We start from the raw sequence: 22,725 nt of genomic DNA, 5'->3' as shown, positions 1-22,725 counted from the left end.
ATGACTGGTGCTTGCTATGCGAACACAGTTAGATATTATTGTTCAATGGACGCGCATCTTTGTCGACGAAGAGTATTTTCATATTTCACCATTTATTTTCTGTAACAAACGTTTCGTCTTAACAGTGTAAATGTAAATAGTAACGGAAACATGAGATGTAGATACATTCCATTGTCTGGAAAAGTGTGCAATAATAAATGTTGATTTTATTTTTAATTTGCTGAGGAAAACGATCTGTTTTAGATATTTTTCTCCTGGAGTTCATTATCCACTATTATCATATGGCTCTGTCTCACAAGGACTGGGAACAACCAAATTCACGAATTTGATTGGCTGAAATCGATATTGAAAGTGGTGTAGATTTTCCCATCTAGAGCGGTATCTAGACCGGTAACGTTTTGTCGTAAAAAAGTTAAAATGCAAAATCATTGTCTATTTTCTTCTAACAATATTTATTTATGGAAGTGCCAAAAAGACTGATGAGAAAAAAAGTACAGAGGATGAGCAATCTTTGGCAGGATTTAGTTCAGCTCATCGTCGTTCGCAAGCAAAATGTTAGTTAGAACAAACCAGTTACATTAGAAAAATTAAATTGCTTTTGTTTGCCATATAATGAACATCTTATTAACCAAGCTTAGTCGGTATGTATGAGAGAATCTTGACCTCGGTCGTGTGTACAGACCTCACTGCGTTCGTTCTGTACTTACGACCTCGGTCAAGTTTCTCCCATACAGACCTCCTGCTCGGTTAATAAGAGCTAAGTATAAATCCAAATACGACACTCAGATGACCCCGCGAGGTCAGTTTTCCTGTGGGGCGGGAGCTGGCCTCGGATTATATGGTGTTACATTTTTGATCAAGTCACTCTTACAATACTTTACGTCACCTAGGAGCATAATGGAGCAAGTTGATTGTCAGGAACCCCAGACCCTTCTTTGCAAATTTGTGTTTTCCGCAGCCTCTAGAACAAACAAGCAAAACCAACCAACAAACAAACAAACAAACAAACAAACAAACTGGTTTTATAAATTTAAAAATGGTACAGGTTTCTCTAATTTCTATATCACCTTATCGAATTGAAGTTCACCTCCATGTTAAGAAACCGGAGCCTCTCGCCTGTTACCATAGTGACTAGGATAATGCAACGTTATTAAGTGGAAAGGAGGTTGCCCCTAGCATTTCATTTCCTCTAGAAACTGTCTTAACAATCCCTACTCTACTCGCTTTTAAATTATCACCTAGCCAGATTTCTTGTTATGCGCGTAAACTTTTTAAAGACTGACTGATTCAACAGTAGGAATTGAAGAAACTCGCTATTAACTACTTGTTAACCGAGAGCGAGGTCTTTACGGGAAAATCTCAAACCGACACTTTGCCGTACACGTATACGGCAATGCCGAGGTTTGAGATTTTGCCGCAAATACGGAGCGTTTGAGGTTAATAAGTTGTTTGTTATATGGCTTTTTGCTTTGATTTCGCAGGCCCGTTATCGGCCCGTAAACATTACGGGAGAATAATGCGCTAGAATTAGTCGATCAGAGCGTGCGTTATATCGGCTGCAAACATATGCCATATAATAAAAAAGCATAATAAACAGTGACAAAGTCCTAAGAGGTATAATTGAAGTAGAAAATTCCATTATTTTTGTCTTACATTTTCATAGGTTTGAGTGAGCTATATAGCAGTAGTAAACAGAATGTGACAAGCGGACCATTACAAATGATTTAAACCAGGACTACGGAAAAAAATATCAAATATACAAACAAACAAGCAAACAAAAGACATTGAGTGTGAGTTGTCGAGTGTCGATGCTGCCTAAAATTAATGCAGTTTCTGAGAACGGGATCGTGCAGTCAAACTCCGTTTATACAGAAAATTTACGGATAACGGAAAGCTTATTTCCGACAGCATGAAAACCTGTTGTTTCACTGCTCGTGGCCTGAGTCCGCAGTTTTGTAAGCTTTGCTTGGGTCAAACTCGTTCCCAGGCACCTATCTTTGACTCTCAAGAAGAGATAGGACCACAGGCTTGAGAATACAGTACAGCGTTTCGCTCGCGTTACGCAGAGTGTTTTTTTGTTCCTCTAAGCAGTGAACGTTTAAAAATGTTATCAAGCTACCCGTTAAATGCTAGCGTTAAAGCAATACTCTAAAAGTCAAAAATTTTATTTACCGTGCATGCATCTGCAGATAAATGCTTGAAAACATTTCGAGGAATACTTCGTATAACATAAAATAAAGGATTTTATGAAAAGGATTCACGAGATTTTTTCATCATGTAACAGATTACATAAAGTATCTTTCAATCCCCCGTAATGTAACCACAACCGTTAATTAACGTGTAATGCAATGTTATAACATAGCGTGTGTTATATGTGATGGTAGCGCTCCGGGCATAGTTGAGGACCGCAATAGGGTTTTCTTGCAGCAGAAAGACGTATCAAGCAAATGAATATACGGCAAAAGATACTTTAAAAGGCCTTTAGCATCGCCCCTTGATAATTACGTTACAATTTATTGTCAATTACTGTTGATTTTGGCTATTAACCTTTATGACGTCACGTTAAAGCTCAGTTTTCATTCGGAAATTTTCGCAGTCTCTTTTGCAGCGTTCATTTACCTTCGAGAATGACATGAGAGTGATTTGGATCGTTTTGGTTGCGTTCATATTTACCTTCCTTGCTCCAGGTAAGTTGAATCTTTGCGTTTTTACAAAGAGTTCCAAGTTACTTTCGCGTAAATTTTTGTTTTCCTGCGCTGCCGTCAGCTGGGGTGACTGAATTGGCGGGAATTTTCGACAAAAGTGGAAGTTCTAGAAGAGAAAATAAAAGTTTCCTCCAGCTTTGAAAAAAAAAAAAAAAAGCATGGACAGTGCTCTGGTCTGTTCTAAAGGCTTCAATTACTGAAAAAGTTTGTCTCAAGCTAAATTCTAAGGATACTGTTTGAATTGCGCGTTCGAAATACAACCGAAAACATGCATGCCAAAATCACCTCTCTTTGTTTGATGGAGAGATCAATGGCGTGACCACCAGGAAGTAACTTCTATTATTCGCTAATTCAATGAGTCGAGAACAGGTATCTTTCGGTAACGTTTATTCTCAGCGCTCAAAGAGATTCAAATGCGTAATTTCAAAACAGTCAGCAAGAACGCCAATCGCGAGCATTTGTGATTTCTCCTATTTGCGCGCTCTGGGAGTGGATTCTTCGGTTTCTTGGACGCACCATGATCCGAGAGATCCTGGATTGACCTGTTTAGTAGAGAAACGCAAAATCTGTTTTCGGATGCTTTCGGATTTAAGAAACCAATCTTGGATTTTCTTAAAGAAACGCAACCAAAGATTTGGGTCTTCACCAGTGATCCCTGGCGATCGACTTCCGGTTTAGTTTCGCGCCAAAATGTTCGCTACCAGGCTCTTTCGCATTTGACGCTCACGGACAATATGGCGGTTTTCTTGCATATGGTTCTTTCACAAAGCAAAATGTGGAGTTTTTGGTGTGGAACTCTAGGCCCAGAAATCTGTAATGTTAGCACCAGGTATGCTATTCTTCAACGTGCACGTGTAAATAACAGAAAGGTGAATTAATTGTTCGGATAACCTGCGATCGCTCGTCGAGTGCTCCATAATTTATCAAAAGATTCTTGATATTTTCGTGTGATGCTACCGTTTTTCATTTTGTTTTTCTCGGTTACTGAAACTAAATTTGGAGCGCACTGATTGTAACTTCAATACAAGACTTCGAATTGTTGATTTATTTTTCTAAATTTCTGAAATTTATCTTGTCAGTTCAACCCTTGTTCATTCCAAATTTGAACCTAACTTATTAAGCTTCGGCTTTTAAGGTTTTTTTTTTTTTAAATTGCTAGCCCACTGCAGATCATGATCACGGACGACAATATTTTACCCATTTATTCTGAAGACGCTGCGATTTGAAAATGAAATTTAAAGACCTTGAAAGTCAAGCTTAATAGGCCATGTTCCATATATGAATATTCTAACATGCTACTTCGGCTCTCTCACTGGAAGACTTGATTTCTAGTTTTGATTAGTGTTATTGTTAGTGAGACTATGAACGTTAAAATATCATTTTATTAGAACTGATAAGACTCAAAGTGATTAAAACAAAAATTGTTTCAAGCACTAGATTTATTACAATCCATGTGACAGGTTTATATTGTCCAGCTGTAGTAGTAGGATAACCTTATGGGTTTGTGTAAATTTGTGTAGCGTTAGGGTCACCTACTTCCTTGAAAACTAGGCCTACTAAAAAGTCGTTATTAAGTCTGTCAATCAAGGCCATATCCACTAACACCTGCCACAGTTGAGTATGTTTGACAAGCCCTTGATTTTACAGTTGAACTTGCCTTATAGTTAATACAATTCTCTTAAGAAGATCAGAATGAATTCGTCGGTTCTTTTGATGTGTCATGATCCGAGGATCTTGGATCACTAATCCTGATCAAGATCGAGGGGGAGGGGGGATACTCCTTGTAAAATTTGATAGGGGTGTGCAGCCCACTTCCCAAAACCCTGATGCTATTTGTGACCAAAATCTGCGATTTTCCCTACCCTATTTATGACCAGACCAAAAATTGATACTCTATTTATGACTATTGCAGCGGACACAGTTACCCTAAACATAATTTTTGATGTGCTTTTGTTTTTTATGGTGTAATCGATAATGATGAAAAAGTAGTTTACTCTACAAAACATACTGAATTCAAGACTAGAGTACAAAAACCATACCCTATTTTAAAAGACCAAAAGGGCTAAATCAATACCCTATTTATGACCAAAACAGCTGAAATGCTGTACCCTCTGGGGCCTCACATACTTATATAGCCCATAAAGGGAGTACCCTCTCCCCTACCCCAGGTCAAGATCACCCCAAAGGAATATGCCCAAGTCAGAGCTATTACTTTAAGAAATGAAATAAAGTATGTTGTGATAAGGCCATGGTATAAACATGATCCACAAACACAGACAGACAGTTTAAGTGACTGAAAGAATTAAGGAGAAGAAAGTTGCTGGCAGCAACCCTGTAAATTCACAAATGTTTTTCCTCTCTGTCCCTCTGAAAGTTCATCCATGAATTGAAGAATGGAATTTATAAACACAAAATGTATTTCCAGCACATGAACTGAGTGCTAAAATTATTGATTTATACACATTGCTGGCTATGATGTTGATGAAGGAAAGGATTTAAGTTTGATTCAATTAACTGCATTGATACTCTTACTGTTAACAGAAATATCTACTTATGTTTTGTTTTCCTAGGGAATTCTATACCATCAAGAAATCCCAAAGTGGCAAATATTTCTCCCAGGCTACCTTCAGACTCTGTCAAGCACAGACCTGAGGGGACCAAAGATAATGTTATTGGATCTGGCTCATATGTCAATGACAAACCATCTTCTAATACCCCAACTTGGGCGACTCAAAAGGGCAAAGAGTTGTTCATGTCAAGTGAATTGAACAAACTGCTGAAGCTCAAGCACATCCATTTGCAAAAACATTTTTCCAAGAAAGATGCACATCTTCTGAAATCGAGACCAAGCCTACTGGCTTCTTTTAATAAGGAACTAAAAGATGCCAGACGTCATTCTCCTAAAGTGAGAGATGCTCATTTACATGGATTACCAAAGTCCATACATGGGACTACTATGAATGCAAACAAACAGGGTCCAGAGATCCATGACCAAGTGAGTAACAGCGCGCCTGAAGATATGGAGCTTCGATCAGACACAGATAATCTGTCATCGGACACTGAGTGGAGCTCCACTGCACCTGAAGATGTGGGCCTTGAATCAGAAGCAGATAAAGTGCCATTATCATTCATTGAGTGGGACGCTGGATCACCTCAAACTCATGAGCCTGAATTGAAGCACAATGTATTTTCATCACCAGGTATTGAGTCAGATACTGGGGTAGCTCCAGGAGCAGCGGAATCCAAAGTAATGCCATCGGAACGATCTCAATCATCCTCTCAAGATAACCCAGAATCTGTGCCATCGGTGGAAGCCCCTGAACAGGACACAGCTGAAAAAGAGAAATTGAAATTGCCCATAAAACTTCCCAATACTGTTGTTATGAAAGAGCTTCCCTCCAAAGGCAAGGAATTTGAGACAAAAAACGCGAATTATTTGTCAATGAATATCTCAAAGAAGGTAGCAAAAACGCCAGCATCATCTGGTTCTCACTGGAGTGGTATCCCCATGCCTCATGGGAAAAATGGTAATTTAAATCTCAATATTAGATTGGAGTCACTTGGTAATCAGGGTGTTCATACCAAGAAAGGAAAAAGCAAAAGGTCAGAAAAGGAAAGTGGAGGAGAAATCGTTAGGGTTCTAAATATATCATTCGTCTTTGGAGGACTGTTGGTGGTATTAATGATGGCTGCCTTTTTCGCTTTTGCTTGGTAAGTTAAAACTATGTACATTAATGTTTAATTTCTATACTTTTGTTTGGATGTTATAAGCATGTAGCTGTTACCACCACGAGCTACACATATCCAGTGCCTTCAGTATTTAACACAATAAATCAAAATTTAATGTGGCTAAATATGATTTAGGCAAAGTTAGACTCAAACCAATGCAGTCAGCAGTTTCCCCTTTTACGGTACATGACTTGCGGGGCAGCCCTTTGGAGATTTGCAGGGCTGTTGTCTCACATTGCATTGCACATATTGTGCTGCCAGCTGATCGTTGCGGATCATTTGCTTGTACTTTGGCGAATCTTTGCGGATTCTCGCCCCTTCCCGTCCCTCCCTCTTGGTTGCTGGTCTCTAGGTAAGTACGGGTCAGGTAAGTTGTTTCCACTGATTCAATCAGTGTGACGGTGCCAGTTAGCGGCTGCTTTTGGGGGTGGTTCCCACTTCCAGGGTTGCCATGGATACCTCCCCTTCCGCATACGGCTTCTGCCCTCCGCTAACCTTTCAGGCACCAGTTCCCAAGCTCATCTATTTGTGATGAGTTTAATTCTGCTAAAATTCATCCTACATCAGTTAGGATTCACAGGCATCGCTATTCTTGGGGTCTCAAAAGTCTTGACCTGAAGCAAAATGTTTCCCTGGGGAGCCCTGCCACCTAGGTAATCAGCTAGCCTGCATATACAGCCGCCTCTCATTCGTAGTAGCGGGAGCGAATGAGAGGCGGCTTTATTCATAGGCTAGTAATCAGCTTACACAGGTATTATTACAAAGTAAAATTAATGTCTTCAATAGACTTAATTAATGCATTGTTATTTTTTGCTCAGGCCACTGAGAAAATATTATCAAAAGTTATCCCAGCGACTGAATGAGAGAGAGGTGGAATCTGGCCTGGGTGATGGCAATGTGCGAGTGGATAGAAACCAACCTCCAGTGAGTCGATCTCAGCGTTACCACTCACCCTGTCAGCAGGAACCAACGTCAGAGTCTTATCAAAATCCAGGTACAAAAACATTTTTTAATCAATACATGTAGGTTAGGTTGCATTATATGTTTCCTTTTGGGCTTACTTATTGGTCTTATTGGGCTTATTCGTCAATCTACTTTCATTTACAAGACTCTTCAGTATCTCAGGGTACCTGTAATTTACCTTGTAATGTGCTGAAGAAGTTGGAGTCAAAGCAGTCGAAGGGTGCTATTTCACCCTTTACTTTTGCGCTCTTGTTACTTCCCCGTGTACTTTGCACACAGAACAAAGACATGTACGGAACAAAACACGGTCAATCCTGTTTTGTTTTATTTTTTTGTTTAGTTTGGGTGATCTCATTCCTTAAAACAGTAATGAAGATTCAATGAATCTTCAATCTACTATAGGAGTCGTGTGAAAAATTGCTCAAAGAATAGGAATACATCAATTAGAGTGACTAACGAACTACTTAATTAACTGACGTACAATTAAAAACCCATATAATAAAACTCTCTTTAATTTATAGTGTATTAAAAGTAATCTTTCCCATTGAATGAGGTTTTAAAAACATGTTAACTAGGCAGGGTTTGATTTCCGAGGGAATTTTGTTCCGTAGAACAGACCTTCTGTAGGGTAAGCTTCCTTTGGCATACTCAGTTCGTGGTCTGGGACATAGCAATTTATAATTTATGTTTACACGCGAGTAATTTATTCTTTTACTGCTACTTTACTCCACTGTACCAGTTGGAGAAAATCAGACTGATATTTCACCCTACTCTTCTTTTGTACTCTTGTTACTCCTTCGCGTGTTTTTTAATCAGAACAAAAGAGATACACAGAACAAAGCTCGGTCAATCCTGTTTGTTGTTGTTGTTGTTGTTGTTGTTGTTGTTTGTTGTTTTGTGTTTTGTTTTGTTTTGTTTTGTTTTGTTAATTTTGGTTAATTCATCTCATTCGTTAGAACAGTGAAAAAGATTCAATCAATCATCAATTTTTTTTTTTTATGGCAGGAAATAGTGGCAATGTGTCTGTGAGTGACAGGCGGGCCTACTTCCGTGGAGAGGTGCAAGCTTATCAAACCACAAGCGCGCCCAAGAAGAGCAAGAAAAAGACAAAGGATGAAGTTATTTCTGACGACAAGAAGAGGGACCCTCGAAATGTGGAAAGGAGGAAGATAATCAAACAGCAAACTTCCCAAAGAAGAGCCTCGCTTGCTGACAGCATCGCTATTGCCAAATCAGTTATCGATGGGCATTCAAAGAACAGACAGTTCGAGAAGAAGGCCTCTGAAAGGCGGCGTGTGATCAAACAATCGACGTCTGCCCCTGGGTCATCAACTGGAGAGAAACCACGGTGCATGTCTTTTTTCCAAGAGCTGGAAACCGCTTGTTCGGTGATATTGCCAGGCGCTGATCACCAAAAGAGTGTGGAAAGGTCAAAGGACAGACGTCGCACAATTAAGGATCGCTCTGACGGAAAGAGGCGGAGATCACTGGCAGAGGAGATTGAAGATGCTAAGAAAGTTATTGTGGATAGTAAGAGGAAGTACGAAACATCACCTGCTGTAGTGGATGAGGTCAGAGATCAAAATGCAATTTCTCTTTTCAATACCAATACAGTCATACACCCACCAAAAAAGGGGACACTCCCGGACGGGGGGTGGGGGTGGGGACTTTGTTAGTCTTTGTGTTGGGGTGTGCCGCTGGCACACTGAAACTCTTACTATCGTAGTCCAACATACGCTAACTTAACTGATATCTTATGTAGGCACTTACAAGTTCAATTTCCGTTATGGACCCCGGGTAAAGAATCCTGTTCTACACTAAATTCTTTATACTAAGCCTCTGGCCAATTCCCCGGTAAATTATACTCTATTCTAAACCAAAACTGTCTGACTTCTGGGGGTCGTCTAGGAAATGACGTTTTTTTCGTTTTTCCGAAGTTTTGGAGGAAAATTTTGATGCAAATAGAAAATTAAATTCCTGAGAAGTCCAAACGAAGGACATTTACGGTTTCTTGACTTTTAAAAAAGTTGAAATTATTGAAAATACTGATGCGCGCGCGCGCACACAACTTCAATTTTAAATGACAATTCAATCCGAGCGATCTTTTTCAGGCGGAAAGTTAAATAATACATCAAGAAAAAACTGGAAATCGTTATTTGAAGTAAATTTTAGTACGAATTCTATTAAAACAATTAGATTATTCGCTCTCGATTTCTATGAGGTGATAGTTGAATCGGCCTTCGGCCTCATCAACTATCACCTCATAGAAATCTCGAGTTCATAATCTAATTGTCAAGTAGATAGTAAGTGGCCTAGCAGTGTGCGGTTGTTAACGAAATAGCGGCCGCTTCTTTTCGTTTTGACAAGTGGTAGTTTTATCTAAAACAATTAAGTTGTTCGCTCTTGATTTCTGTGCATGATAGGAATCTCGAAGTCACAAGTAATTGTTAAATGGAAGTATGGCTTTCAGCATGCGCTCAACACCAGCTGTTTTATGCTAGCATCCAATTGACAAAAGCTTCCAGCCCAATTCACAATTTTCCTACTTTTTTTTCAACAATGACAGGCGATGCTTGTTGGACAAAGGCCACGTAGTTGGGCGACCTACAGCTATACTGATATACTCGACCTTCTTCCCCAATTCAAAGGTAAGCGGCCTGATCCAGAGGCATATGATGCTAAAAATGCTGCCCAGAGTGGTATGTATATATCTATATAACCTTTATTTACCCTCGGCAATGTTTATAGAACAAGTGCTAGTGGGGTCGAGCAAACAACTGAAACAAGTAATTCAAATTGGACATAACATTGGTGATGTTGACAAGTCTACAAGGTGATCAGTTTATTGTTATGACTCATTCGCGACTGGTGCGGTGGTCCAGTTGTTATGTCATGAATTGTTAGGATCTAGAGATCGTTGTTTAAGCCCCGGCTGGCGATTAACGCGTTGCGTTTTTAAACAAAATACTTCTCTCTGTCATAGCGACTCTCTCTACTCCAGAGTGTTATTAGAATTCGCAATACCTGCCGATCAACATCTTAATCGCAGCCGCCTACATTTGAACAGAACTGGGACCTCTTTTTAGTCAGAATTTTATTTCGTATATTAATGGTCAGTAGGAGTTTGTCGTAGGGTAGTCCGAGGACATCGAGAGCTCCGTGCTGATAGGTGAAAACCGTAGGTTTAATTTTTTTTTTTTTAATCGAGGCCTCTATTAACAGTTTAAGGGTTCATATTGAAATTCTAGCCATCAATGAATCGAAATTAGATAATGCAATTAACGACCATGAAGTCTATATACCGGGTTTTGAAATTGTTCGGCGAGACAGACAAATTAACGGTCGAAAAGGTGGCGGGGCCTGCTTTTGCCTGTGCAGTAACCTTAATTTTAAAGGATGCGAGGAGCTTATAATTGATAGGCTCGAATGTTTAACTGTCGAAATAAGTAAACCCCACTCTTGGCCATTTCTGGTTAGTACCTGGTATAAACCTCCCACCTCTCCTCCTGAATTGTTTAACGACTTTGAAAATTTAATTGGAAGAATTGATGGTTCTAACCGAGAGCTCTATCTTGTCGGTGATATTAATACAAACCAGTTACCAGGTGTCGCAGATAGCAACTCTTCCAAACTCATCAATGTTTGAGAGATTTTTGGTCTTAGTCAACTGATTACGTAGCCAACGAGAGTAACAGCCCATTCTCAGCCCCTAATTGACCTATGCATAACTAATACTCCAGACCGTAAAATACAGTGGAACCCCGTTAATCCGGTCACCAACGAGCCACAAAAGTCTGGCCGTATTAACGGGGTGGCCGTATTAAAGGGGGTTATTTAAATAAGAAAATGACTGAAAGGGCTTTTATTCGGGACAGAATAAAGTGGCCGTAATAACGGTGCACGTAAGGCGGGGTTCCACCGTAGTTAGATCATCTAATTCGCAAAACAGATTACACCATGCCCGGGTGTGTTAAGATTATCAGTACTCGAAGTTTTAAAAATTTCATTAAGGAGGAGTTTCTAGTGGACCTTGAATTAAGACAATCAAATGCCATTGGTATATTCTCTGACCCCAACGAAATGTGGGAGGTTTGGAAGAATCAGTTTCTGACCTGTATCAGTAAACATGCCCTTTGAAATCGAAAAAAAATTGGAAACAAGAACTCCCCGTGGATTACGTATGAGTTAATTTCCGTTATTTCTCGACTTTTTAAGAAAATAGTAAAATCTAAGATGGCGGATCCAAGAAGGCGGGTCACAGTGACATCATAACCAACAAAAATGGTATCAACTTGTAGAGCAAGCTCGGGGTTATCTAATCAATGTCAATTTATTTCACTGTGCCTTAACAGAAGGAAAACCCAAGGGGGGATCCATCAACCCCCGCCTCGCCTTTGTACCACGGTGGGGGTATGAGTTAGCTTGTGCGTCCGAGGGATAATGTTTCAACCGTGTTGGTCTTGGTCTCAAATAGGGTATGTTTTTTGCACTCTAGTCTTGAATTGGTTATGCGGAGGTCAATAAGGAGGAGTTTCCAGTGGACATTGAACTAAGACAATGGCATGCCATGAGTATATTCTCTGACCCCAACGAAATGTGGGAGGTTTGTAAAAATCAGTTTCCGACCTGTATCGATTAAAAAAGAATTGGAAACAAGAAGTCCCCGTGGATTACGTATGAGTTAACACTTAACATGAGTAAAAGGGACGGACTTCCTGACAAAGAAGGCGGAACGAACTAGAAATCCGTCTTGCTGGGCTGATTTTAAAGTAGCGAGAAATGAAATGAACAAATTATTCAATTAAATATGCCAAACGTAATTACTTTAGCGATAACCTTGCTGCTAACAGAAAAGATCCCCGTAAAACTTGGCAGCTAATTAATGAGCTGAGCTCTCGTCAACATATGAAGAAAGTTATTGCTGATATTGAAATCGGGGACATGAAAATTAGCTCTGCATCTGAAATGGCGGAAACCTCTAACTGCCATTTCGTAAACATTAGACATGAATTGGCAAGAGACAGTTCCAAAGTTATCTTATCTCAACAAACACGACTTTCTCTTTCAAGAGTTGTAGCTCCAGTGAAGTCCGAACTGGAAACTAAGAAAGCGACTGGATTGGATAATTTGTCATCCAAGATGCTTAAAATAGCGGCCGGTGTTCTGGCTCCATCCCTGGCGTTCTTGTTTAATCAGTCGATTTCCTCTGGTATTGTTCCAACTGAATGGAAGTTAGCTAGAGTGACGCCAATTTTCAAAAAGGGTAAAAGACAAGACGTTATAACAACTACCGGCCAATCTCGATTATTCCTGCTGTCGCTAAGGTGTTCGAAAGAATAATTTACGACCAATTTCACAAGTATCTCAATGATAACGATCTCTTAGCCAACTGTCAGTCCGGCTTTAGATCACTTCACAGCACACTAACGTCCTTGATTGAAGCTTCCAACAGTTGGTCTGTCAATATTGGCAACGGTCTTACAAATGGTATAATATTCATATTAGATTTTAGAAAAGGCTTTCGACACCATTGACCATAAGATTATTTTACGAAAGCTAGCTAGCTATGGCAATGAACAAGGGGCCCTAAAGTGGTTTGACTCCTATCTAAGCGATCATCAACAAAAGTGTCTAGTTTATGTTGAGCTGTCTGGTGCAGGTGCTGTCACCTGTGGTGTTCCACAGGGAAGCCTTATTGGTCCCCTTCCTTTCCTGATTTATATTAACGACCGAACGGCCTGAGTAAAGCCTTACCACGAATGTACGCTGACGACACAAGTAACAGCATCGCCGCCAGTAGCTTACCAGAGCTTGAATCAACACTTAACACTGAACTTGCTAACCTTCATGAATGACTTAATGTAAATAAGCTTAGCCTGAATATTGCGAAAACCGAATTAACTACTGTTAGTAGGTTCACGTCAGAGACTTGATACTACATGCACCGTTGGCCTTTCACTTACTATACAATTTGAAGGTCGCGAAATTGATAGAGTGCTCCACACCAAATCCTTAGGAGTCTACATCGATTAAAATCTGTCGTGGTCCAAACATGTTAATGAGACTGCCAAGGTTATGTCCTCTAGTATAGGTGCACTTAAAAGGTTAAGACCGTTCATTTGCGAAGATACAGCTATATAGAGCTGTTATCGAACCATATTTCGATTATTGCTGTCCTGTGTGGGACGTTCTCAACAACGAGTTAGCCGACAAATTACAAGAACTACAAAATTGCGCCATTAGGGTTATCACCAAGTCTGATTACTATTCTAGCGCTACCGCCCTCCGCGGTAAGCTAGGACGGATAATTTCAATATCAGAAGGAAAAAGCAGAAATTGAAATTAATGTTTAAAACTTTGAACGATCAGTCTCTGGAGTACCTGGCAGGCATATTTCAACCCTTCAGCATGCACTATGGACTCAGAAATATTGAAAACAGATTGGTTCTGCCTAAGCCCCATGCCGATTTTTTGAAACGTAGTTTCTGCTACAGTTGGGGCACATTTGTGGAATAGCCTTCCATCTAACGTAAGAGCCATTAGATCTTTTATTAACTTTAGAAATGAGACAATATAAATCGCCAACTGTACTCTTCGTACTCCAACACGGCAAACATGTAAATCAGTTTTTTTTTTTTAATCTCAATCTTGTAACTGATGTTTTTACCGTGTCTAAATAAAGTGTATGTCTATGTCTACATGTCTACCTTTGTGCAACAATAGTTGTGGAGGGGTGGGGGAGTGGGGGTCTCATCTTGCTTTGGGGATAGCAGTTCTTCTGTTTACTTTATTAGTTACCGAATGAAAACTAAAGAAGTGCTAGGCAGACAGAAAATTCACCATCTTTATTAACTTATCAGTGCCAGACAGTGTTAGCCAATAATTTGTTTTTTGTTGTAAATGTTTGTAGTGAGTTAAGTTCACTTACTGTAAAGCTTTAAAGTCAAGCGTTAAGTTTGGGCAGAAATAGGGTATCGATTTCGCCCATGATGGTCTCAAATAGGGTATAGCTTATGCACTCTAGTCTTGAGCTGGGTACGTTTTTTAACAAGTTATCCTACCTAGGGAGCTTATTATAAGGCAGGTCTGAAAACAGGGATATTAATTTAAGGGTCAGGTCTTAAATAGACCCTCGAATTTTTGGTCAGGTCTTAACTAGTTTGGAGCAAATTACAGATTTCGGACCTAAATACGGTAAGGGTCTTGGGATGTGGGCCAGACACGCCTAAAAAGATTTCTGGGTGCCCCCAGGAGGCTTACCTAACTAATTTTAGTTTGTTAGATTGATTTAGTTTATTAACTGACAGTTATCTTTTCCTTTTTTTCGTCAGATTTGACCGCTGAATGACTGGTGCTTGATATGCGAACACGGGTCTCTTTGCCGACTAAGAGTATTTAATTTAATACTTCACCATTTATGTTTTTGTTACAAGCGCTTCGACTCCACAATGTAAATGCATACAGTAACAAAAACATGAGATATGAATACATTCCACTGCATGGAAAAATCTCCGATAATAAATTTATTCACGCAATGTGTTTTAAATATTTTTCTCCTGGAATCCTTTTTCACATTTTCACAAGAGTAGACTCAAATACCTCACTCAGAAGAACTAGTGGGAGGGGGGGGGGGGGTCAATTTCCCTATTGAGAGGGAGAGGGAGAGGGAGAAGGGGGCTAGCACCCTGGCCTCGGATTAAGAAACCCTAGAATACGGGTTATGTGGTGTTGCATTTTTGACCAACTAGTATAATGGAGCAAGTAAAATTGAGAGGACCCCCAGGGTAACTGTGATACCTGGGGTAACCTCCGCTCTTCCTCCTGAGGTATCATTACTCCTAGTCACTATGGTAACAAGCGAGAGGCTTCGGTTTCTTAGCATTGAGGAACAGGCCTGTTACGTTTTTAGCGTTAACTTTAATTCGATATGCTGATACAAAAAGACACATTAATGGCAATTAGAGAAAATTGTACGTGTTTTTAATATGTGAGACAAGTTTGTTCGTTTGTTTGCTTGTCTACGTTACTCCCCGATAAGGGCTCCTTTCCCGAACAGCGGCTGGTAATCGAGCCTAGGTCTTCTGGGCCGGGTTGTTCAAAGCCCGATTAAGCTAACTCAGGATTAGCAAGAATTTTTAATTTCCGTTTTGTAACTTTTCGGTGAGGTTTTCTGTTTTTAATGTTTGTCCTCCAGTTTTGAGCTTGACTAAGCTCAAACTACACAAAACGTGAGCGGTAAAAAACATTTTTATACAAGAAAAATTAATGCTTCGGTTAACTTTAAATCCTGGGTTAGCGTTAACCGGCTTTCGAACAACCCGGCCCTGGGGCCCGTTCCTCGAAAGCCCCGGAAACTTTTCAGGCCCGTAAAGCCATTTTTAGTTCATCTGTATCTAAAAACGGAGAAGTGTATACGCCTGAAACTTCTTGTATGAAGGGAACCTCTGTTCACATTAAGGATATGTGAATAAAACAGCTCCGTAATCATAAGGTTTGAGAGTTTGCTATGGCTTTCCGGGTGCGAAAACTTTGCGGGACCTTCGAGAAACGGGCCCCTGCTCCCTAAAAATAATGCAGTTTCTCAAAACGAGACTGTGCAGGTCTGTGTGCGCAGTCACTCTCCGTTTATACAGAAAATGTACGGATAACAAAAAGCTTGCTTTTCCATTCTAGTCTCCGAGTATCATGAAAGCCTGCAGTTTCACTGCTTGTGGCCTGGGTCTGAAGTTTCGTAAGCGTCGCTTGAGTCAGTCTCGTTCCCAGGGGCCTATCGGCTCTTCCGGTCCCCCCAAGAAGAGATTGGAGCGTGAGAACGAGGTTGTGCTTGAGTATACATTACGGCGTTACGCTAGCGTTGAGGTTGCGTTACGCTTGCGTTACGCAATGAGTATTTTTCTTCTTCTAAGCAGTGAACTTTTAAAAAATGTTATCAAGCTACCTGTTAAGTAACGCTCTTTAACGAAAAGTCGAGGAATTTGTCTACCGAGCATACATGCAGATGAAGATAACTGCTTAAAAACATTACGACAACTACTTCTTATGCCATAAAATAGATGATGTTCTCGAACAGTTTCACGCGATTTTTTCAGCACGTGACAGGTTACATAAATAAAAGTGTAATGCAGTCATGGAGTAAGCCACTTCTTTCCGGGGCCGGTGGAGAGGACTTCCATATGAAATGGTCCGGGATGCTTGTCGGCAAATTTGAACTTCACCCGTAATGGAAACCAATCTGGGCGTCGCTCGAATTTTATTTGACCTTTAAAAGATGCCACTTAAAACGGAATATGCTTAATTATCAGCCACTGTTCATTAAAAGAGCCCACTTTTGTAGACCGGACTTGAGAAACCGACGGAAATCGATCTTAAAAACGGAAATAAGAGCATTTGATTATTATTATTTCTTCGAGTGCACCCTAAAAGATACTTTGACAGCTAAAACTAGTGATGTTTCGTCATGAACCCCCTAAGTGAGACCAAAATCCTTGATTTGTACCCCAGAGACAATGAGCATTCCCAACGTTTTTATGTGGAAACCCCCCTACCCCCAGCCCCCTCCCCCCCCCCCCCCGTCCATGGGCAATTCTTGCTAAACATGACTATAAAGCTCTGGATATTGTCGACTTTCAAATTTTGAAACCACGCTAGGACTTTTCTGTCAGCAGATAAATGCAGCACCGAGCGGGTAAATATTCGGGAAAACATGATACAATTATAAAAGGCACCTACTAAGGTCCCTTATTACTTACTTTATAATTAATTGTTAATTACTGTTGATTTTGGTTATTAACCTTTATGACGTCACGTTAAAGCTCAGTTTTCATTCGGAAATTTTCGCAGTTTTTTAGCAGCGTTGATTTACCTTGGAAAATGACATGAGAGTGATTTGGATCGTTTTGATTGCGTTCACATTTGCCTTCCTTACTCCCGGTAAGTTGAATCTTTGCGTTTTCACAAAGCGTTTCAAGTTTCTCTCGTTTTAATTTTTGCTTTTCCACGTTGCCGTCTTTGCATAAGGGGTGGCTGATTTGGCGGGAATTGGCGACAAAAGCCAGGTTTTTAAAAGAGAAAATAAAAGCTTCCTTGAGCCTTGAAAAAGAGAACAAAATAATGAAAAGTGGTCTGTTTCTTTTCAAACGGCTATTTTGAAACAGTTTGTCTGGATCAAATATGCCGGATAATGATTCGAATTGCGCGTGTGAAATACAACCGACAACAAGCCAAGATCAACCCTCTTTGTTTTATAGATTTGTCGATAGCTCAACCTCAACGAAATAATTGTAATTATTCGCTGTGGCAATGTCGGGAACAAGTAACTTTTTGGTAACCTTATTCCCAGTACTCAAATAGATTCAGATTCGTTTTTTCAAAACAGACAGCCATAACACCAGCTGCGCGAGCATTTTTTATTTCTCCAGTTCGCGCGCGAAGGTAGCTTGCGCACCCGCCGACAAAAATAATACTTTGAAGTTGTAGGATTGAAAAGTGCTAAAATTATGCATAAGACCAAACAACGATCAGCAATTGGAAAGATTGTTTTCTCCCCCTTCCTCAGTGGTGTAAGAACGCAACTTAAAAATGTGCGCGCAAAACAGCTTTAGAAAAAAAAAAAAGAAAAAAAATAGAAAACGCGCAAAGTTTCTTGCACGCGCTTGATCTGAAAGGTTTGAGCGAAACGCAGTATTAGGTTGGCTCGGATACAATATTTGACGTCGGAAATATCAGTCGTTTCTTAACATCAATTAATTATACTAGAAGACTATTGATGACGTTGGCATGACGCAGTTAATTATATAATTACAGTAATATGCTCCTGATAATTATTATTTAATGCGTTAAGTTACACAGGCGGAGGGTCTTTCACGAGATCTCAAACTCAACTTTGCATTTCAAAATTCATAATTTGTTTTCACGCTTTTTGGAAAGACACTTTTCACGGTGTACTCCACTGAATTAGAAGTTTATTTTCGTACAACTCTATGACCACAAAAAATATGGTGAAGAACGAAGTCTTCAAAATAAAACATGCCGTTCCCTCCCCTGCACGGTGTGTTTATATATACCGTAAATCCTCCAATTAGGGCCCGGGGGGCTTATTTCAAATTTAGGCGAAGATGGGGACGCTTTTTCGAGGGGGGCGCTTAATCGAAGGGGGCGCTTATTTAATTTTTCCCAAATCGTGGCCTGACATGATCATTTTTTTTTTAAATACATCTGCGCGTAAACAACAACATAAGCTGTTTATCGGCATAAAAAGCTGACCTTAAGTTTAAATTGCAGCGCCGTTAGTACTTAACGCGTTCAACGTGTTCACTTAACGTGTTCTCAAACTGAAACAATGTACAAATCTAATACTACACGACGAAAACTATACATCCTTTGTTGACTCAGTACTCGTTCACAAAATAGGCGAAGGCGAGGGGGACGCGTATTCGAGGCGAGGCGCTTATTTCAAATTTTGGCCGGTAGGAGGGGCGCTTATTCGAAGGGGGCGTTTACTCGAGCGACGGGGGGCGGCGCTAATTCGAGGATTTACGGTAATTATGGGACGTTTTGCTGATACTTGAAATAGCGCCAAATGAACACAGGAACGGTATTATAGACAGATTTGAAGACACCGCTATCAATTGTAGCCAAAGGTATAACCAATTAATATCTGGCAGGTGTTTGGAGCGATTGTCGTTGACATTCCGATGACACTGCGATCGACTTGTTTTTGGTTTAGTTTCCCGCCAAAATGTGCGCTGCCCAGGCTCTTTCGCATTTGGCGCTCACGGGCAAGATGGCGGTTTTCTTCCAAATTGTTCTTTCACAAAGCAAAATGTTGAGCTGTGGAACTGGGACTACAGGTGCACTAATCCACAATGTTAGCACCAGGTATGTTATCTTTCACCGAGTCACTGACAGGAAGTTGAATTAATTACACTGTATTCGGATAACTTGCAGCGATCGCTTCTCGAGTGCTCTCGATTTTTTCGTGTGAAGTGACGCCGGCTTTTCGTTTTGCCTTCTTCTGGACGTTATAGATCGTTTTCACGTGACGTCAACACTTTCTAAAGTCCGAAACTAAAAAGCCACCAAAGTTTTTATCCTCATCAGGTATAAGAGGCGGTGTATTTATATCTGTTTACAATTGCACAGCTGAATAGCGTGCTTCGTTTGGAAACCAGAGCATTTTGAATTTCAGTGCTATGGAGTTCGTGACACAAGGCCACGATCGAGTTTGTTGAAATATATACTTATCTCATGATTTTGAGCCTTTTTAGAAGTTAGCGCATTAGGAAAAATGCCTATGTGAATGCTTTTTTGTTCAATACTGATAGTCAGTCGCCTAGATAGCCAAAGAAAGTTCCAGATGTTTACACTGTTTTCCGCGGATGTACAGCAACATGGCGTTTCCATACAGGGCTCTGTAAATTTTTGCGAGACATTTCGACGAATATCTGAAGTTTGGGGCCTAAAACAGGCCTAAAACTTGGAGAAGTGTGTTATTTAGTTATCTTTTATACCATCACAATTTCTTAGCTTTTTCCACTGGATGGTTTTCGATTTATTTTTTTTATTGCGTGACCATGAAAACGATCTATTGAAACGAAACTGAAGCTCGAACGCGCTGACTCAAGCCTCGGTACAATTTTTTTTTTTAACTGCATTTGTTTTAGATTTGTGAAATTCATCTTACCAGTTCAATCCTTGGTCATTCGAAAATTTTAACTAAGCTAAGCTTTTTCAAGTTGTTAAAATATTTTTTTGCAAGTCCACTGCAGACCACAGACAACAATTCTTTTTACCCATTTATTGTGAAGTTGCTCCGATTTTAAAATAAAATTTAAGGGCATTGGAATTTAAACTTAACAGGCTGGCCACGCTCTATATATCAATATTCTAACATGGCTTTTAGGCTTTGGTCACAATGACTTGATTCTAGATTTGATTCCAATCTTCAGTCTGGTATCTGACTGCACTTATGGAAATTGAAATATGATTTTATTAGAACTGATAAGTTAATTAAAACAAAAATTGTTTTGGACACTAAATTTATTGATGTCTAGGTTAGGTAACATGCGACTGGTCTGGATGTTTGTCCAGCCACAGTAGGGTAACCTTCTGGGTGTGCATAAATTTGTTGGTATGTATAGCTCAGAGCACTAGGGTTACCCCATGAACCTCCTTGAAAACTAGGCCTAGGAAAAAGTCTTTATAGTGTGATTTAAAGATGATTTCCAGTCCGTACTGCACAGTCTCAGCACTGTAATGTCTATAAACATTATAAGTTCTCACTTGATGGAATGGGAATCGATGTTATTTGTTACAAACCACATACCTTATCTTTGAGGCCTTTCAAATTCTTTTCCCAACAGCTTCATTGATTTTTACAGCTGCAAAGTTGATTCATAAAGTGATATGAGAAAGAACAAAGCATAAAGCTTTGCATCGATAATGGCAGTTGACATGAAACTTTAAATGTACTTCATGTAAGCAGTTGCAAAATGTTCACATTTTGTTGTCTTACATGACACAAAACAAAAAACGAAAACAAACTCTCGAGAGTGCGCAGTACGGACTGGAAATCATCTTTAAAATAACTGAATTGTTTTATCTTAATAATGACCAACATACTTTCATTAAACCATTATTACTTATTTATTCCTGAATCAAAAGTGAATGAATGCTTTTTGAAATGTATAATGGTCTTAAATGTTGTTCTTGTCCCAAAGTTGAAAATTATTGTTCTCACCGAGTTTAGAGCAGTTGCAGTATAAGGGTGAATCCTTTGATCACATTTGGATTAGAATCAGTGATCCAAGATCACTCGCATCATAGTTCATCAAAGGAACTGATGAATCTGTGATCAGGGTATATTCATTGGTTCCTTTGATGTACCAATTGAACTGAGGGATCTTGGATCACTGATCCTGATCCAGATCACTCCAGAGAAATGCAGCCTAAGTCAGAGCTATTCCTTAGGAATGGGCTAAAGTTTGTTGGGATTAGTCCCGTGATAAGAGCATGATTCACATTTGACACAGTTGGGCAATTTTAGTTACGGAAAGAACTAAGGAGCAAGGTTGCTGTCAGCAACCCTGTGAGTGTTCTCCCTTTCAGTCCCTCCTAAAGTTCATCTGTAAATCAAAGAATACAAGTTACAAACACTGAATGTATTTTCAAGGAATGAACTGGGTGCTAAAAATATTGATTCATATGCATTGCTGGCTGTGATGTTGATGAAGTGAAGGAAGGGATTAGTTTGATTCGATTTCAATTTCTTTGATACTCTTACCGTTAACTGGAACTGGCTTATATGCCAATAACAAACCATGTTCTAATACCACATCTTGGGGTACCCTAAATGAGATTGCTATCCACGAAGGTTTGCTCATTTCACGTGAGTTACAAGTTTACACAGATCTGAATGTTCTTCCAAGGAATGTACTGAATACTAAAAATATTGAGTAATACGAATTGCTGGCTGTGAAGCTGGTGGAGGAAAAGATTACTTGTAGTTTTATTTTAAAATCACTTTAAAACTCTTACTGTTAACAAGATTACCTACTTATCTTCTTTTCCATAGGGAATTCTCTACCATCAAGAAATCCCAAGGTGGCAAATATTTCTCCTGGGTTTCCTTCAGACTCTGTCAAGCACAGAGCTGAGGGGACTACAGATGATTTTACTGGAACTGGCTCATATACCAATGACAAACCATCTTCTAATACCCCATCTTGGGGTACTCTTAATGGGATTGCCAACCGCAAAGGTTTGTTCATTTCATGTTAGTTATAACTTCCAAGGAGTGGACTGGATACTAAAAATATTGATTAATTATACATGTGTGTATTACTGGTTGTGATGTTGATGAAGGAAGGCATTAGTTTGGTTCAATTACTTTGATACTCTTACTGTTAACACAAATAACTAATTATAATGTATTTTGTTTCCCTAGGGAAATCTATACCATCAAGAAATCCTGAGGTGGCATATATTTCTTCTGGGTTTGCTTCAGACTCTGTCAAGCACAGAACTGAGGGGACCACAGATGATTTTACTGGAACTGGCTCATATACCAATGACAAACCGTCTTCTAATACCCCATCTTGGGGTACTCTTAATGGGATTGCCAACCGCAAAGGTTTGTTCATTTCATGTGAGTTATGACTTTCAAAGAATGGACGGGATACTAAATGTACTGATTAATATGCATTGCTGCTTGTGATGTTGATGAAGGATGGGATTAGTTTGGTTCGATTACTTTGATACTCTTACTGTTAACACAAATAACTACTTACAGTATACTGTATTTTGTTTCCCTAGGGAAATCTATACCATC

General features: G+C 39.7%; 2 protein-coding genes across 2 annotated transcripts in view; both read left to right on the top strand.

The window, feature by feature from the left end:
• The first annotated feature begins 3,433 nt into the window (after window positions 1–3,433).
• Window positions 3,434–14,932, top strand: LOC110053132 (uncharacterized). The gene is made up of 6 exons (XM_020759320.2): window positions 3,434–3,534; window positions 5,276–6,416; window positions 7,253–7,428; window positions 8,403–8,968; window positions 9,964–10,045; window positions 14,729–14,932. The coding sequence occupies exons 1-6, from the start codon at window positions 3,522–3,524 to the stop codon at window positions 14,743–14,745; spliced, it is 1,995 nt and encodes a 664-aa protein (XP_020614979.2). The 5' UTR covers window positions 3,434–3,521; the 3' UTR covers window positions 14,746–14,932.
• A 4,239-nt stretch (window positions 14,933–19,171) lies between these two features.
• The window catches only part of LOC110053138 (uncharacterized), a 23,870-nt gene continuing 20,316 nt past the window's right edge, over window positions 19,172–22,725 (top strand). The window contains exons 1-4 of the mRNA XM_089281322.1: window positions 19,172–19,274; window positions 21,970–22,155; window positions 22,342–22,527; window positions 22,710–22,725. The exon at window positions 22,710–22,725 is cut by the window's right edge and continues 170 nt beyond it. Of these exons, the coding sequence (XP_089137448.1) occupies window positions 19,262–19,274; window positions 21,970–22,155; window positions 22,342–22,527; window positions 22,710–22,725 (401 nt within the window). The 5' untranslated portion in view covers window positions 19,172–19,261. The remainder of the gene's footprint in view (window positions 19,275–21,969; window positions 22,156–22,341; window positions 22,528–22,709) is intronic.

Source organism: Orbicella faveolata, unplaced genomic scaffold (genome assembly GCF_042242905.1).
Source record: "Orbicella faveolata isolate gen_17 unplaced genomic scaffold, um_ofav_v1 contig_48, whole genome shotgun sequence".
Classification (NCBI taxonomy): domain Eukaryota; kingdom Metazoa; phylum Cnidaria; class Anthozoa; order Scleractinia; family Merulinidae; genus Orbicella; species Orbicella faveolata.
The sequence above is the reverse complement of the archived record's forward strand: the minus strand, read 5'-3'. Positions and strand labels throughout refer to the sequence as shown.

What these genes read in the sequence shown, in the direction of transcription:
- LOC110053132 (XM_020759320.2), top strand. An exon ending in GCCTTTTTCGCTTTTGCTTG is followed by an intron (nt 6,417 to 7,252) that starts GTAAGTTAAAAC and finishes TTTTTTGCTCAG; the next exon opens with GCCACTGAGAAAATATTATC. An exon ending in CACCTGCTGTAGTGGATGAG is followed by an intron (nt 8,969 to 9,963) that starts GTCAGAGATCAA and finishes CAACAATGACAG; the next exon opens with GCGATGCTTGTTGGACAAAG.